Genomic DNA, 17,947 nt, shown 5'->3' with positions numbered 1-17,947 from the left:
AAACATTTTTTTAAGCTGGGCATGGTGGTGCACACCTGTAATGGCAGCTCAGGAGGCTGAGGCAGGAGGATCTCGAGTTCAAAGCCAGCCTCAGCAATGGTGAGGCACTAAGCAACTCACTGAGACCCCGTCTCTAAATAAATCACAAAATTGGGCTGAGATGTGGCTCAGTGTAGAGTCCCTCTGAGTTCAATCCCTGGTATCCCCCCACCCTCTCCCATCCCAATTTTTTTTTTGAGGGTGGGGTGTGGTGGTACATGCCTATAATCCCAGAGACTGAGATTACGAGGCTGAGGCGGGAGGATTAAGTTCAAAGCCAGTTTCAGCAATTTAGTGAAGCCCTAAGCAATTTAGTGAGACCCAGTCTTAAAATAAAAGATAAAAAGGGCTGGAGGTATGGCTCAGTGGGCAAGCCCCCCCCCACTTCAATCCCTGTACCAGACAAACAAACTTCTTCTTCTTCTTTCTTCTCTCTTCTTCTTCTTCTTCTTCTTCTTCTTCTTCTTCTTCTTCTTCTTCTTCTTCCTTCTTTCTTCTTCTTTCTTCTTTCTTCTTCTTCTTCTTCTTCTTCAAGAGGGGTGGCTTGCTTTAACTCCTGGGCTCAGATGATTCTACCGCCTCAGCCTCTCCAGTAGTTGGGACTATTGGTAAATAGCACCATGCTTCTGCCTTTTTTAAAAAAAAAAAAAACAGGTCTATTTTCTTATCAAAAGAAATGTTTTTGGATGGGGGGGACTGAAGTTTGTAATTTCAGGCGTTTGTATAAAAATCTGCTATATAGTAGATACTCAAGGAGTGTTGGGTGAATGAAGGTGATTACAACACAGTTTCCTCTTCTGCAAAACCAGGAATTGGTCTAAAGGGATTTGCAGAAAGTGCCTTTTTTCTCCTATCACTGTACTATTTAAGAGTGATGATATTCCTTATTGAGGCTCAATTTCAGGATTGAATCATGTCTTCGAAAGTGCCTTAACCCCATAACCATCTTGAACGGTCTGGGTAGTTTCTGGGACCCAAATCGTATGCACATATTTTTGCTCCAACTTTTCAGGCAGAACTCCTATAGAAGAAGGGAAATCTTAACTTATCATGCCTCCTCCCTTTTCTGGGAAGGGCACTGCGTGGCATGAGCTCTACACCTGTTCCAGCCTTTTGTGGAGAAAACATCACAGCTTTTCCCGCTCTACGAAAAGTCCTGTTCTCCAGTGCTAGGTGCTCCCTTCCCACCCAGTGCAGAGAGCCAAAGATGTCCCTCTGGGGAAAGGTGGGCTAGGAGCAGCGCAGGAACCCGACCTCCCAGCCTGGCTTAGCTGGCAGAGCAGGTGACCCTCAGCGGGGGGGCGGTGCGCCCAGTTAGTTACCTGGCGCTGGGCGGGGCCTGGGTGTGATCCCAGGATGTGATTGGTTGGTGCCGCGCCTGTCTCCATGTGCCGCGCGGCGGAGGCACAACATTGAAGCCCGGGGGCGGGGCCGGCGCGCGCCGGGAGGAAGCGGCCGCGCGGCAGCTGCGGGGCGTGGGGGCGGCGGCGGCCAAGGCCGAGGCGGCGGCGGTGGCAGTGGCAGTGGCACCTCAGCCGGTGACAGTGCTCCGCCGGTCCTTTTGAAGGCCCTATGGAGGCGGCGGCTGGCGGAGGCTGCGGCTCTGGGCCGCCGCTGCTGCTGAGCGAGGGCGAGCAGCAGTGCTACTCAGAGCTCTTCGCGCGCTGCGCGGGCGCCGCGAGCGGGGGCGCGGGTCCCGGGCCCCCTGAGTCCGCCAGGGTCGCCCTTGGCGCTGCCACTGCGGCCGCTGGCCCAGTGGCTGACCTGTTTCGGGCATCGCAGCTCCCTGCCGAAACGCTGCACCAGGTAGGTCCCTGCGCCCCCTTTCTTTGCGAATCTGTGGGATAGTGTCTGTGGGACGTTTTGCGTGACACGGTTGTCCCCAGGGATATGAGTCCTCGGCCAGGTGTCAGAGACTCTGTAGCTGGGGATGGCGGCGACGCCCTTGTGCTCTAGGGACACCAGCCTCCTCCATAGCTTAGCTCGGCCAGTGCTGGGTCCACTCCCTGTCTTCTTCTCTTGAGGCCGTCTGACACTCCCTCCCCTCCCCCGGTCATTCCTGGGGTTCTACCGCCGCCCTAGCCCAAAGTTTGTCCTGTCCTGGAAGTGATGTTTGTTTTGGCTGGTGTCTGGTTTAACCTCTGTTCCCCGCTCCTGCCCCTCCCTCTCCTGGGTGGCCGCTCAGGGTGCCTTGCTGGGATTTGAACTTGAAGGGTGTGTTTTCTGTATGGCTTCAGGCCCAGGGTTGCTTGTTGTCCTCTTTCTATTGTGATTTATATGTATATCTACTACATGTATATTTGTCCGCCAGTGTCTTTCTGAGTATTAGTATTAAATTGGAAAAGCTTAATGGCGAGTTGCGGAGCAAGGACTTAGGGTTGCAAGAGGATATTGGTCAAGTCAAAGCCAAGTTCCTCATTTGGGGCTAGAAGTGGATCGCACAAGTCACCATGGTACACAGCTGTAGTTTCCCATCTTATCATCATGTGGACTTGAAATAGAATTTGAAAGGAAGAGATGTCAGAGCTGCCTCTTTTTGGCTGCTCCATACCTGTAAAATGATTCCCTCATCCCCAGCAGGTGCTGTTTTTGTTTTGTGCTTTCCTCTAAGCTTGGGGAAAGACTACCTGATAAGCCCTTGCCTTTCATTTAATATCACCAGCACTAAATGGTGATAAGATGGTTAATCTCAAACCCCAAATATGAAATGGAGCTTTTCTTAAAAAGCAATCATATGAAAGTTACTAACACCAATTGGGTTTTTACAGTGGCGAATGATCCTGTAAAATGTAGTTCTAAAGGAATATTATGGTTTTATGGTTCACTTCTGGTATCAATGTGTTGTAGGCTTGGTTTTTGGTCACTTAAGACTGTTTTATACTGCTGGAGCATGTATATGCCCATATGTTTATGAGCATAACTTTAGCTACTCTAATCTTTTCATCTTTTCAAATTTTGGATTTCTGAAAATATAATTAACATTCATAGAAATTAGCATGGATTTGTCCCTAAAAAGTCCTTGATATGTAGATGGTTTTGCCACTTCTGTTGAGCAGTTGAGTTAGTCCAGGTAAAGAGAAAGTCAGTGTCTTAAAACACAAACCATGGCTATTTCATGAGGCCCTCAGAATATTTCCAAGGATAATACATTTATTAAAATGACATGCTATACAGCAAGAGAGAACTGCACACCTGTTAAGGCTTATTTTGTTGTCAGTAATGTACTAAGTGTGATAGGAGAAGATCTGAATATTAATTATGAATATGTTAGTTAAAGCTTTCTCAGGAATTGGAAGGGGCTTTCCTTGTGTTGCAATCCATACTTCCTTGAGGTATATATGATTAAAAAATCCCTAAGGCTCAGTACCTTTGCATGAATGAGATTATATTCTGCAGATGAAAATCGCTTGCAAAAGACTGTTTTAGATACTGGTAAAAGGGAATGTTACTAGAAGATTGCATGGCGTAAACCTCAGACCTTTATGCTCCCTGATTCAGCCCAGCAAAACCAAACCAAACCAAACATCATCCTTCCCATTGAGACTAACAAAATTGCATTAACCCAGTGTTCTTGGAAAGGCATCCTGAATAGGGAAAGATAATCCTTACAGAGTGAAACAAAGTCAGCAACTGGCAGCCACCTAATTTTTACACATCACTTTGGCAATGGTGGTAGTGGGGTGTGTGTATGTGTGTATGCTTGATCCACCTCAATTTGCATCACTATATCAATGTATTAGCCACTCTTTAAAACAAATGTAGACAGTTTCCCCTTCCCTGTTAAACAGGAACCTGTAAGTTTAGATTTAAGTGGCCCAACAGGTATAACTGCTCAAATCATAGAGGCACTAATCAGCCCTGGTAGTTTCTATGGTAACCACCAAGTTTTCCTCTTAAGTATATAGTTAAGATGACCATAATGTACCAGGAAGGGAGAAAATGTCACCATTTTACCAACAGTAAATATTCTACAAAAATACCTAATTTTGCTGGACGTGGTGGTGCAGGCCTGTAATCCCAGGGACTTGGGAGGCTGAAGCAGGAGGGTTTCAAGTTTGAGGCCAGCCTCAGCAACTTAGTGAGGCCCTAAGGAACTTAGTGAGACCCTGTCTCAAAATAAAAAAGGCTGGAGATGTAGGTCAGCGGTAAAGTGACCCTGGGTTCAACCTCCCTGTACTCACCTCCTCCAATACCTAATTTTATCTCCTTGAAGTAAAAATAGTCCAGTACACCTGTTACTTTGTTATGGAAGTTAGCCTACAAAATTATGTTAGAGTTTTTCTCCTGTCTCGATATAAATATAAGCATTTATATATGCTTACAAGTTATAAATACATATTTATATGTGCCTATATATGTATGTGTGTGTGTGTATATATATAAATTTTAACATGCTGTGGTTTGGTAAATATCTTCTAAGGGTGTTAGACTTGGTCCCAGGGTGATACTATTGGGATGTGGTGATGGCTTTGTGAGGTGGGGCCTATGGAGACCTAGTGGGAGGTCTTTAGACCATTGGGGCATTCCCTTAAGGGAACTGTGGGACTCTGGCCTTTTCTTTCTTTTTTTTAAAAATTTATTTGCTCTAATCAGTTACACATGACAGCAGAATTCTCTTTGATTCATTGTACATAAATGGAGCACAATTTTTGACTTGTCTGGTTGTAAACAAAGGAGGGTCACACCGTTTGTGCAATCATACATGTACCTAGGGTAATGATGTTCATTTCATTTCACCATCTTTCCTACCCCCATGATCCCTGCATTTTCTTTTCCTTTTGCTTTCTGGCCATGAGGTGAGCAGTTTGCTCTGTCATGTGATTCTCATCATTACCATCCAGCACTCCCAACAGATGTCCAAAGCGACAGGGTCAATAGATCATCATCCAGAACTAGGAAACAAAATAAGCCTTTTCTCTCTGTAAATTAATTATTTTGGGTATTCTGTTATAGTAATTAAAAGCTAACACATGCATATATATATATATATTTATTTATTTATTCACATGCATATATGTAAACATGTATATAGTGGTTCTGGGAATTAAATCCAGTGCCTCACCCATGCTTTGCGAGTTCTCTACCACTAAACTAACTCTTAGCCCATGCAATGTATTTTTCAATAGACTTTTTTTTCAGAGCAATTTTAGGTTCACAGGAACATTGAGTATAGAATACAGAGAGTTTCCATATACCTTTTGCCCCTATACATATATAGCCTCCCCCGCTATAGACATGTAGCCCCAGGGTGGTATATTTGTTACTTTTGATGAACTTACATTGACATGTTATTATTGCTTAAGGTCTATAGTTTACATTAGGGTTCACACTTGATATTGTATATTCTATGGGTTTGCATAATGTTTGACATACATCCATCATTATAGTAACATGTAGAATAATTTTAGTGCCCTAAAAATCCTCTTTAGTGGGCAGGGGCTGTAGCTCAGTGGCAGAGTGCTTGCCTAGCATGTGTGAGGCACTGGGTTTGATCCTTAGCACCACATAAAAAACTAAACAAATAAAGGCATGCTGTCCATCTACAAGTATTAAAAAAAATTAAAAAATCCTCTGTAGTCCACTGATTCATCCCTTCCTCTCCAATAACTCTTGGCAACCATTGATCTTTTTGCTGTCTCTAGTTTTGCCTTTTTTCAGAATATTATATATTTGGGGTTATAAAGTATATAGCCTTTTCATATTGGCTTCATTCACTTAGTAATATGCATTTCAGATTCCTCCATGTCTTTTCATGGTTTGGTGGCTCGTTTCTTTTTAGCACTGAATAATAGTCCATTGTCTAGATGTACTAGGTTATTTCGACGTTTACCTGCTGAAGGGGCTCTTGGTTGCTTCTATGTTTTGGCAGTTGTGGATAGAACAGTTATAAATATTTCTGTGGAACTTTTTGTGTGGGCAAAAGTTTTTAACCCATTTGGGTAAAAAGCAAGGAGCATGACTGCTAGATCATATCACAAGAATATGTTTGATTTTATAAAAAACTGTCAGTCTTTCAAAGTGACTGTACCATTTTCCATTCCCACCAACAGTGAAAGAATTCCTGTTATTCTACCTCCTGGTTAGCATTTAGTATTGTCAATGTTTTGCATTTTGGTCATTGAAATATATTAATATTAATATTACCATCTATGTTTATTGTAATATTTCATTGTTTTAATTTTTAATTCCCTAATCACATTATGTTAAATATCGTTTTAGTAATTATTTTCTATCTTCGATTATATTTGAATGCATTACAATAGCCTAATTAAAATTTTTTTGGTCTTTATGTTATTTGTTTATTTTTATGTGCTTATTTATTTTATTTTATCTATTTTTTTGTTCCAGGGATTGAACACAATGGTGTTTAACCACTGAGCCACATCCCTAGTCCTTTTTATTTTATTTTTAAATTTTGATACATGATCTCACTAAGTTGCTGATATTGTTTTTTAAAATTTTTTTGTAGTTGTAGATGGATAGGATGCCCTTATTTTATTTGTTTATTTTTATGTGGTGCTGAGGATCGAACCCAGTGCCTCACACATGCTAGGCAAGTGCTCTGCATCTGAGCTACAGCCCCAGCCTCTGAGGCTGGTTTTGAACTTGAGATCCTCCTATTTCAGCCTTCCAAGCCTCTGGGATATAGGCATGTGCCATCATGCCTGGCCTGATTTATTTTAAAATCAGAATTCTGACAGTAGGTGGAAAGTAGAATTAAAACACTTTTTAAATTTTTAATTTTTTGTGTTGTTGGGGATTGAACCCAGGGCTTTGGGCATACAAGGCAAGCACTCTACTAACTGAGCTATAGCCCCTGCCCTAATGAAAACAGTTGTAAAGTAAAAAAAGAGTATATGAATGTCTGAGAATGGGCAAGTAGTTTTTGTTTAATATCTTAAGACAAAGGGCTACAAATATTGGTGGTTGTTTACTGGGTTGTGAAGTATTTCTCTTTTGTTTCTTTTTTGGTACTCTGGATTGAACCCAGGGATGCTAATTCAGGGAGCCACATCCCTAGCCCCTACTTTTTTTGGGGGAGGGTACCAGGGATTGAACTCAGGGGTACTCAACCACTGAGCCACATCCCCAGCCCTATTTTTGTATTTTATTAGAGACAGGGTCTTGCTGAGTTGCTTAGTGCCTCGCCGTTGCTAAGGCTGGCTTTGAACTTGCCATCCTCCTGTCTCAGCTTCCTGAGCTGCTGGGTGTGTGCCACCATGTCTGACCAAGCCCTTCCCTTTTTTAAAAAAAATGTGTATAATTTATTTAAATTTTTTTATTCTAATTTGTTATATATGACAGCAGAATGCATTACAATTCATATTACACATATAGAGCACAATTTTTCATATCTCTGGTAGTATACATAGTATATTCACACCATTTATGTCTTCATACATGTACTTAGGGCAATGATGTCCATCTCATTTCACCATCTTTTTTATCCCCTTTCCCCCTTCCTTCCCCTCCCTCCCCTTTGCCCTATCTAGAGTTCGTCTAATTTTCTCATGTTCCCCCTCCCAACCCCACTATGAATCAGCCTCCTTACATTAGCGATAACATTCAGCATTTGATTTTTTGGGATTGGCTAACTTCACTTGGCATTATATTCTCCAACTCCATCCATTTACCTGCAAATGACATGATTTTATTCTCCTTTAATGCTGAGTAATATTCCATTGTGTATATATCATATTTTCTTTATCCATTCATCTACTGAAGGGCATCTAGGTCAGTTCCACAATTTAGCTATTGTGAATTGTGCTGCTATAAACATTGATGTGGCTGTATCCCTGTAGTATGCTGTTTTTAAGTCCTTTGGGTATAAACTGAGGAGTGGGATAGCTGGGTCAAACGGTGGTTCCATTCCCAGTTTTCCAAGAAGTCTCCATACTGCTTTCCAGATTGGCTGCACCAATTTGCAGTCCCACCAACAATGTATGAGTGTGCCTTTCCCCCACATCCTTGCCAACACTTATTGTTGTTTGTATTCTTAATAGCTGCCATTCTGACTGGAGTTAGATGAAATCTTAGTTTTGATTTGCATTTCTCTAATTGCTAGAGATGTTGAACATTTTTTCATATATTTGTTGATTGGTTGTATATCATCTTCTGAGAAGTGTCTATTCAGGTCCTTGGCCCATATATTGATTGGATTATTTGTGTTTTTGATTTTAAGGTTTTTGAGTTCTTTATGTACCCTAGAGATTAGTGCTCTATCTGATGTGCATGTGGTAAAAATTTGTTCCCAAGCTGTAGGCTCTCTATTCGCCTCAATGATTGTTTCTTTTGCTGAGAAAAAGCTTTTTAGTTTGAATTCATTTCATTTATTGATTCTTGATTTTAATTCTTGCTTATAGGAGTCTTATTAAGGAAGTTGGGGGCCTAATCCAATGTGATGGAGATTTGGGCCTACTTTTTCTCCGATTAGGCACAGGGTCTCTGATTTAATTCCTAGGTCCTTGATCCACTTTGAGTTGAGTTTCGTTCATGGTGAGAGATAGGGGTTTAATTTCATCTTGTTGCATATGGATTTCCAGTTTTCCCAGCACCATTTGTTGAAGAGGCTATCTTTTCTCCAATGTATGTTTTTGGCGCCTTTGTCTAATATAAGATAATTGTAATTATGTGGGTTTGTCCCTGTGTCCTCTATTTTGTACCATTGGTCTACAGGTCTGTTTTGGTGACAATACGATGCTGTCTTTGTAACTGTTGTTCTGTAGTATAGTTTAAGGTCTGGTATAGTGATGCCACCTGTTTCAGTCTTCTTGCTAAGGATTGCTTTAGCTATTCTGGGTCTCTTATTTTTCCAGATGAATTTCATGACTGCTTTTTCTATTTTCATGAGGAATGTCATTGAGATTTTGATTGGAATTGCATTAAATCTGTATAATGCTTTTGGTAGTATGGTCATTTTGACAATATTAATTCGGCCTATCCAAGAACAAGGTAGATCTTTCCATCTTCTAAGGTCTTTTTAAATTTCTTTCTTTAGTGTTCTGTAGTTTTTGTTGTAGAGGTCTTTCACCTCTTTTTAAAATTTTTTTGTAGTTGTAGATGGACAGAAAGCCTTTATTTTATTTGTTAATTTTCATGTGGTGCTGAGGATAGAACCCAGTGCCTCATGCATGCTAGGCAAGCACTTTGCCACTGAGCTACAGCCCCAGCCCCTCTTTCACCTCTTTTGTTAAGTTGATTACCAAGTATTTTTTTGAGGTTATTGTAAATGGGGTAGTTTTCCTCTTTCTCTTTCAGAGGATTTGTCACTGATGTGCCGAAATGCCTTTGATTTATGGGTGTTGATTTTGTATCCTGCTACTTTGCTGAATTCATTTATTAGTTCTAGAAGTTTTATGGTGGAGTTTTTGGGTCTTCTAGGTATAGAATCATACCATTGGCAAACAGTGCTAATTTGAGTTCTTCTTTTCCTATCTGTATCTCTTTAATTCTTTCATCTGTCTAATTGCTCTGGCCAGTGTTTCAAGAGTTATGTTAAATAGAAGTGGTGAAAGAGGGCATCCCTGTCTTGTTCCAGTTTTTAGAGAAAATGCTTTCAATTTTTCTCCATTTAGAATGATGTTGGCCTGGGGCTTGGCATAGATAGCTTTAACAATGTTGAGATATGTTCCTGTTATCCCTAGTTTTTCTAATGTTTGAACATGAACGGGTGCTATATTTTATTGAATGCTTTTTCTGTGTCTATTGATGATCATAAGATTCTTGTCTTTAAGTCTATTGATGTGATGAATTACTTTTATTGATTTCCATATATTGAACCAACCTTCAAGTTCCTCCTTTAAAATTTTTTTTTTGGTTATAGATGCACACAATGCCTTTATTTTATTTATTTTAATGTGGTGTTGAGAATTGAACCCAGTGTTTCACATGTGCTAGGTAATCGCTCTACTAATGAGCTACAACTCCAGTCCCCCAGCCCTTTTTATTTTTTATTTTGAGACGTGGTCTTTTAGATTGCTTAGGACCTTACTATGTTGCTAAGGCTAGCCTTGAATTTGTGATCCTACTGTCTCAGCCTCCTGAACTGCTGGGATTACAGTTTTGTACCACTTCACTCATCTGTGAAGTATTTCTTTGGCTTTCAAAGGTTGACATTTTACTAGAAGGCATAGGGTGTGGTAGGAATCAGGTTCTGGTTTGACACACATTTAAGTGTCTGTTGTGTGACAGGCACTGTCCTAGGTGCTGATGTTATAGCCCTGAATCATAGGAAGTCCTATCCTCATGGTGCTTACATTCCAATACAAATGTTATTGTACTTAAGAATCTTTTTTTGGGTAGGAAAAGATTTGAAGCATGACATTTAAAAATAAAATATCTTCCTCAAAGTTACAAATTTTAAATTTGACATAATGAATGAACAAACTATATAGAAAGCTGGGTGCAATGATAAAAGCCTGTAATCCCAGTGGCTCGGGAAGTTGAGGCAGGATCACAAGTTCAAAGCCAGCCTCAGCAATTTAGCAAGGCCCTAAGCAACTCAGTGAGATCCTGACTCTAAATGAAATATAAAAAGGACTGAGGATGTTGCTCAGTGGTTAAGCATCCCTGGGTTCATTCCCTATAACCCTGCCCTCCCCCCTTCCTAGCCCCCCACAACAAACAAGCAAACTATATAGAACCCTTTATAAGGTCTGTTTTGTTTCAGTCCTGGGTATTGAACCCAGGGCCTCATGCAAACTTGTCAAGCACTGTATCACTGAGCTATGCCCACTGTCCATATAATGTATATTTTATAGGGTGGTGTCTTAGTCTCTGGGAATACTGTGGAAATTTTGAGTGACTATTATAAGTTTTTTTTTTTTTTTTTTTTTTTTTTTGTGTGTGTGTGTGATGCTTGGGATTGAACCCAGGGCCTTGTATGTTTGGGGCAAGCATTCTACCAACTGAGCTCTATCCCCAGCCTATAATTGTTTTTTGTGTTTATGAGTGATAATTCTTAGACATTAAGATGAATAGTTATTAAATACTATTGATTCTGTATGATCAAGAGAAGTCATTGAATGGGAAAAACCCCTATAGGTAATGTCTGATTGTCTAGGTAGTTTGATCGAGGTAAAGAAGTACAAGAAAGGTATGAGAAGTAGGAGATATTTAAAAATCAGAACACATAGTGTCACCTTTGGGAAGAAGTCTTTTTAAAATTTTTGTCTAAATCTTTGAAACAATTGTTTAACTATTAAGGAAACTATAGGTAAAAGAAAAAATTCTTGTAATCCTTTTCTGGTTACTCTTTTAGTAGCCAGATTTATTTTTAAAAATGAAAATGAAGCAGTTTTATATTTTTTCATCTTTAGATCATATCATTTTGTAACACGTATTTAGGGAGATAGAAGTCAGCATACTAAAATGATAACTAGGAATATATGCTATTTGAGATAGACAGTGTTGTTTTTCTCAAAGAGAATAAATGAGATGAACCCTTATTTGGTTGAAAGGAGGATGTTTGCATTATAGTTCTAATTGGATGTTATTTTTTAAATTTATTTTTTATTTAATTTTTTTTGGTAGCAGGGATTGAACCCAAGGACACTTAACCACTGAGCTACATCCCCAGCCCTTTTTAGTTTTATTTATTTATTTAGGGTACCGGGGATTGAACTAGGGGGCACACGACACGGAGCCACATCCCCAGCCATATTTTTTTGTATTTTATTTAGAGACAGGATCTTACTGAGTTGCTGAGTGTCTTGCTTTTGCTAAGGCTGGCTTTGAACTCGAGATCCTCTTGCCTCAGTCTCCCAAGCCAGTCAGAATACAGGGGTGGGCCACCTCACCTGGCTATTTATTTATTTATTTATTTATCTTTAAAAAATTTAATATCTTTTTTTTTTTTATGTGGTGCTAAGGATTGAACCCAGTGTCCCACATATGCAGGCCAGCACTGTACCACTGAGCTATAACCTCAGCTTTGTTTTTTTAAATTTTGAAACCGGGTTTCACTAAGTTGCTGAGGCTGGCTTTGAACTTGTAATCCTCCTGCCTCGGCTGTGCAAAACTGGGGAGTTATCCAACAAATAACTGCACCCACCACTCAGTGCATGAATTATGACGGTCCAGCTAAAGTTAAAGCTTCCTTTGTCTTCTCTGGTCCCATTCCCCTCCTTTCCTACCCCAGAGGTTACTATTGTCCTGAATTTGGTGTGCATAATTTTGAAAAAAATTCTACTTGTCTTTTTCTATCTCGTTTGCATATATCTGCATGAGTTTTCAACTCAAAATATGGAATATTGCAGTTTGTGTAACCTGCAACTTGTTTTTCCTGTCATTGTTATGCTTTTGGAATTTATCCTTGTTAACACATGTACCTTCAGTTCATTTATATTTCCTTTTACAAAATCTTTATTGCCTACCCTTACAATGAGTCATCATTATGCTGATGTGGAGATCTTCATGCCAAAGGAAAGTAGTGGCTTTCCTGCTTTATGTGGAATGTCACATGAGTAAGGGACTGTTCTAAACACATGTATGAACATTAAAAATACCTTCAGAGATAGCAGAATGTACACTGATATTCTTTTTTTGTGTGTGTGGTGCTGGGGAGTTGAATTTAGGGCCTCATACATGCTAGGTATGTGGTCTACTACTGAACTACACCCCTAGCCCTTAAAAAAAATTTTTTTTTGAGACAGGGTCTTTCTAAGTTTCCCAGAATGGCCTCAAACATGAGATTCTCCTGCCTCAGTCTCCTGAGTATCTGGGATTATGTGCTTACACCCCTGTGTGTAGCCCATACTGATATTCTTCTTCTTCTTTTTTAGAGGGGGTGGTACTGACGATTGAACTGAGGAGTGCTCTATCCCTGAGCCATACATCCCAGGCCTATTGTTTATTTTTGTAAATTTTGAGATAGGGTTTCATTAACTTTCTGATGCTGACCTTGAACTCTGTCCTGCCTCAGTCTCCTGATTTGCATCGATTATAAGGTGTCTGCCACCACGTCAGCCACACTGATATTCTTTTTTGTTTTGTTTTTGGTACTGGAGATTGAACTCAGGGGTACTTAACTACTAAGTCACACCTCCAGTCATTTTCATTTTTATTTATCTGTTTTGAGACAGTGTCTCACTATGTTGCTTAGAGTCTCACTAAGTTGCTGAGCCTGGCTTTGAACTTGCAATCCTCCCGCCTCAGGCTCCAATTAATTGGACTTTTCACAGGCTTTATTTTTTCCTCATCTTTTTTAAAATTTAACTTTATTGTTTGATACTGAGGATTGAACCCAGAGGTGTTTTGCCACTGAGCCACATCCCTAGGCTTTTTTGTTTTTATTTTGAGACAGGGTCTCATTAAGTTGCTTAGGCCTTTGCTAATCTCATCTTTTTTTTAAAATAGAAAATCTCAAACAAATGAGTAGGTAGAATAATGCAGTAGATCCTACTGTACTTGCCACGTAGCCTCAACAACTATTAATGAATGGCCAATTCCTTTTTTTAATGTATATTCCTACTCTGTTCCTGTCCCCCTCTATTATCTTGAAGCAATTCTCAGACATATAATTCATAGTTTTGTCTTTAAGGAAGGAACCTGGAGCGGACTGAAAGAAGTGAGATTGTGCTGTAGTTTAAGATAGGCAAAAATGTTACCTGTGGCTTATAGTCCAGTTGTTAAGACTGATGATGATTCAACATAATCAAGCCTTTGCCAGTTATTTGGATAAATGGTGATTGAGAACTGATTTAGAAACCAATAAGGAGATAGAGAAAGTAACCAACTAGGCATATAAGATGGCTTTGAACATGGTCCCAATTTCACATTCTTAAGTAGGGACTACCCTATTCGAAAGGCATAGAAATTTGGTTTTGATGAAATCTTGGGCTCTTTTCCTAATTATAACTTTTTTTTTAAGAGTGAGAGGGGGGAGAGAGAGAGAGAGAGAGAGAGGAGAGAGAGAGAGAGAGAGAGAGAGAGAGAGAGAGAGAGAGAGAGAGAGAGAGAGAGAGAGAATTTTTTATTATTTATTTTTTAGTTTTTGGCGGACACAACATCTTTGTTTGTATGTGGTGCTGAGGATCGAACCTGGGCTGCACGCATGCCAGGCGAGCGCGCTACCGCTTGAGCCACATCCCCAGCCCCCTAATTATAACTTTTAAAAGATGATTTGATTGATTTCCAGGTTTTTCCCCCAACTTTCTATTTGGTTCTTAAAGGCAAAGATCTTTTATTGCCTATTTAGGTTATTCTGTTATTTCTATACATCTATCGGTGTGCAGGCAATCAGCCTGGATTGCTCAGGACTGAGGGGTTTTCCTGGAGTATGGACCTTTTAGTTTTCAGACAGTCCCTGGCAAATTGGGATGGCTGGTCACCTCTGTTGGTTACTGCAATATTTATCTATTGCTCTATGACAAATTGCCATAAATTTAGAAGCTTAATAAGCACACATTTACTACCTTCCTGTTTCTGTGGGTTGAGAATTTGGACAGGATTTAGCTGGGTCCTCAGTTTAGGGTTTCATAAATATACAGTCAAGGTGTCAGCTGGATTGAATTTCTTTCTGGAGTTTAGAGGCCTCTTCCAACCTCTTGTATTGTTAGTAGAATTCTTTTGCTTGTGACTTTAAAAATATATTTTGCTGATGCTGGGGATTGAACCTAGGGTCTAACATGTGCTAGGCAGGTGCTCTAGCACTGGGTTGCATCCCCATTCTGCTTGTGATTTTAGTATTGAGGTCCTAAGTTTCTCAAGGCCACCTCCAGTTCCTTGCCCCCTGGCCCTCTCTATAGGTAGTTCACATGGCTGTTTGCTTCTTTAGGGCCAGCAGGAGAGTGTCTTTAGTCACCTAAGACAAGTGACATCTCATCACTTTTGCCATATTCCATTGGTTAGAAGCAAGTCATATGTTTTGTCTGAACTCAAGGGGAGGAGGTTATACAAAAGCACCCACACCTAGAAGTGAGTATTGGTCCTTTGGTTCTTTATCTGAAGCAGAAAATTATTCTGGTTAATTTTTTGAGGCCAGAAAAAAATATATAAAATTAAATGTATGTATGTTGCTCCATTACTAATTTTGAATTTCTTTATCTTTAAAGAAACATTTTAATGTATAATTCATTTTCTTATCCCAAATAGAACTGGCAAGTATATGTATTCATAGGTATTTTCAATTTTAATCTTTTTTTTTTTTTTTTGGTACTGGGGATTGAACTTAGAGATGCTTTACCAATGAGCTATGATATCTCTAGCCCTTTTTGTTTTGAGATAGGGTCTCACAAAGGTGCTTAGGGCATTGCTAAATTACTGTTGCTGCTTAGAACTTGTGATCCTCTTGCCTCAGCCTCCTGAGTTGCAGGAATTACAGGTGTGCACCACTACATTTGGCTCAATTTTAGTCTTTAGGCAATTTGTTTTTCCTCTTACCTGGAAGGAGGCAGGATAAAAAGTATAAAAGCAGATGTTCTTGCCCTGTATTGCCACTCTTGCCCAGAATGCTTCCAAGAACACCATAATCTGGGTCTTCTTCAAGTGTTTGTGAGTTTGGATGGCAGGAAAAACATTTGTTTTTATTACCACCATCCCAATTTAAATTGGCCATTTCATTCTGTTATGCTTGAAGGCAACACACCACAATAACATCAGCAATTCCTTTGGCTTTATCACCTACAGAAATAGGAAATTTGTATTTTGTATCAGGGATTGAATCCAGGGTGCACTTAACCACTGAGACACATCCCCAGGGTCTCACTGAGTTGATGAAGGCCTAAGTTGTTGAGGCTGGCCTGGACCTTCTGCCTCAACCTCCCAAGTTGCTGGGATTACAGGTGTGTGCCACAGCTCCCAACTTACTTGAAATGTTTTATGCATTTAAAAATATTATCATAAGAGGTCCACATAACAGTCTGCCAAAGGGGCCCAGCATAAAAACAATTAAGAAGTCCTGCTGTGAAGAGTTGTGAGGTGTCAGGACTAGAAATATTTGTTTTTCATAGTTCATTGTTTTCAAAATCAAAAGGCAAGTCTAGGGTCAAAATTCTGTAAGTCTGCTGTGGTCCCTCCTTTTTCCAGTCCATCCTGCAGGAAGCCCAGAGCAAATGGGCGCTCAGCTGCTTCCTCAAAACACGCCCTTAACAGTCCTTATAGTTTGGCTCTGAGCTCTGCTCTTGACCTTTTTTATCTGGCCCTGTCAGCTAGGCTTCACTGCTAAGGGTGAAGGACAAAAGAGGAAGAATAAGCTCTGTTTTGGGATAGTTCATCGGGAGCAAATGTCAGCTGCTTGTTGGGCCTATTTAATGTACTCTATTATCTCTCATTCAGAGACTTTGATTCAGAACTAGAATTGTAACTCAGGACTAGGAGGGGTTATTAACAGTAGGCTAGTGGGAAATGTTTGCTTTGACTTAATTTATTTGTAGCATTTTGCCATTATTTTTCAAAAAATAACTTGGTTCAGTCTCCTGAGGGCAAAGTGTTTCACCTGTGTTAACTTCCTGAGTAATTGAAGTAAATCCCATAAATGCCAGCAATTAAGAATTGTTTTTTTAAAGGCTGTCTTTCTCAAGTATTTAATATGTGCCCCTGATGCTTTCAAAATACCATGTCTAATACAATAATCTCTTAGTCTCTCTCTTAGTTCAGGGTCAGCTTTGTGAAGAACAAATAATACGTCAGCAACAATTTTTTTTTTTTTTTTTTGCCCCTGGAGGTGTTTGGTGTATTCTGGCTTTAAAGGAGGGGTAAGACAAGATAATACAAATGGAAGAAATGATTTACAGTAGAAGGGGTAGAGAGAGAAAAGGGGAGGGGAGGGGAGGGGAGGGGAGGGGGGATAGTAGAGAATAAGACAGACAGCAGAATACATCAGACACTAGAAAGGCAATATGTCAATCAATGGAAGGGTAACTGATGTGATACAGCAATCTGTATACGGGGTAAAATTGGGTGTTCATAACCCACTTGAATCAAACTGTGAAATATGATGTATTAAGAACTATGTAATGTTTTGAACGACCAACAATAAAAAAAAATAAAAAAATAAAAAAAAAAGAAATTATTTTAAATGTTTTAATTCATCTCCTTTGCTTTCTTTCTGATACCTTTGTAGTCCTAGTATTGAAAATGGCAATGGGAATAAAGCATGTAAAATTTAGCATTTAGATTTTTTAGCATCTTTTAAATTATTCTTTGTTCAAGATCAAGGTTTTTTTTTACCTTCACTACTACTAACATTTTGTTTGTATGTGTGTAGGGGCCTGTTTTGTTTAGTGCAGGATGTCTAGCAGCATCATTGGTATCTACCTGGTAGATGCCAGCAGCTGTCTTTCTCCCAGTTGTGGCAACAAAAAAATGTTACCAGACATTGTCAAATGTCCCCTGGGGGCAAAATTTATTCTAGTTTTACATATATGGTGGTAACAATCATGGTAGAAGCTGACATTTATTTACTTTTACTATGTTCTTGGCCTTGTCCTATAACTTATAAAATGTTCATCTTGTTTAATTCTCAGAACCAAACCAAGACATAGCTATTACTATCATCATTTTTTAAAAATATTTTTATTAGTTGTTGATGGACTTTTATTTTATTTATTTACTTATACACAGTGCTGAGAATTGAACCTAGTGTCTCACACATGCTAGGCAAGCACTCTACTGTTGAGCCACAACTCCAGCCCACCATGCTCATTTTGAAGAAAACAAAGCAGAGGCACAGAGGTTCACTTACTTGATCAAAGTCACATAGATAAATGACTTTTGGCAATACTTTTAATAACATAGTTGGATTGAAATTAAGTCTTTTACTGAGGACATAGAATAAAAACAGGATTGAAAAGGGCAGGGGAAGTTGGGTGGTGATGTCTTAATGGAGAGGATATTACATCCATAGCAATTCTGTGTAAATGTTGGATTTCTTGCTTAAACATGTGATTTCATAGTGTGTGTCTGAGTA

The 17,947-nt window shown here is 39.6% G+C and overlaps 1 protein-coding gene across 9 annotated transcripts in view; it reads left to right on the top strand.

Annotated features, from left to right (window-relative positions):
* Nucleotides 1-1,611: 1,611 nt before the first annotated feature.
* The window catches only part of Reps2 (RALBP1 associated Eps domain containing 2), a 206,183-nt gene continuing 189,847 nt past the window's right edge, over nucleotides 1,612-17,947 (top strand). For all 9 annotated transcript variants that reach the window (XM_026396752.2, XM_077793947.1, XM_026396750.1 and 6 more), the window contains exon 1: nucleotides 1,612-1,845. In XM_026396752.2, the coding sequence (XP_026252537.2) occupies nucleotides 1,612-1,845 (234 nt within the window). The remainder of the gene's footprint in view (nucleotides 1,846-17,947) is intronic.

This window comes from Urocitellus parryii, chromosome X (genome assembly GCF_045843805.1).
Source record: "Urocitellus parryii isolate mUroPar1 chromosome X, mUroPar1.hap1, whole genome shotgun sequence".
Lineage (NCBI taxonomy): Eukaryota > Metazoa > Chordata > Mammalia > Rodentia > Sciuridae > Urocitellus > Urocitellus parryii.
Note: the sequence above shows the minus strand (reverse complement) of the source record. Positions and strands in the feature narration are given on the sequence as shown.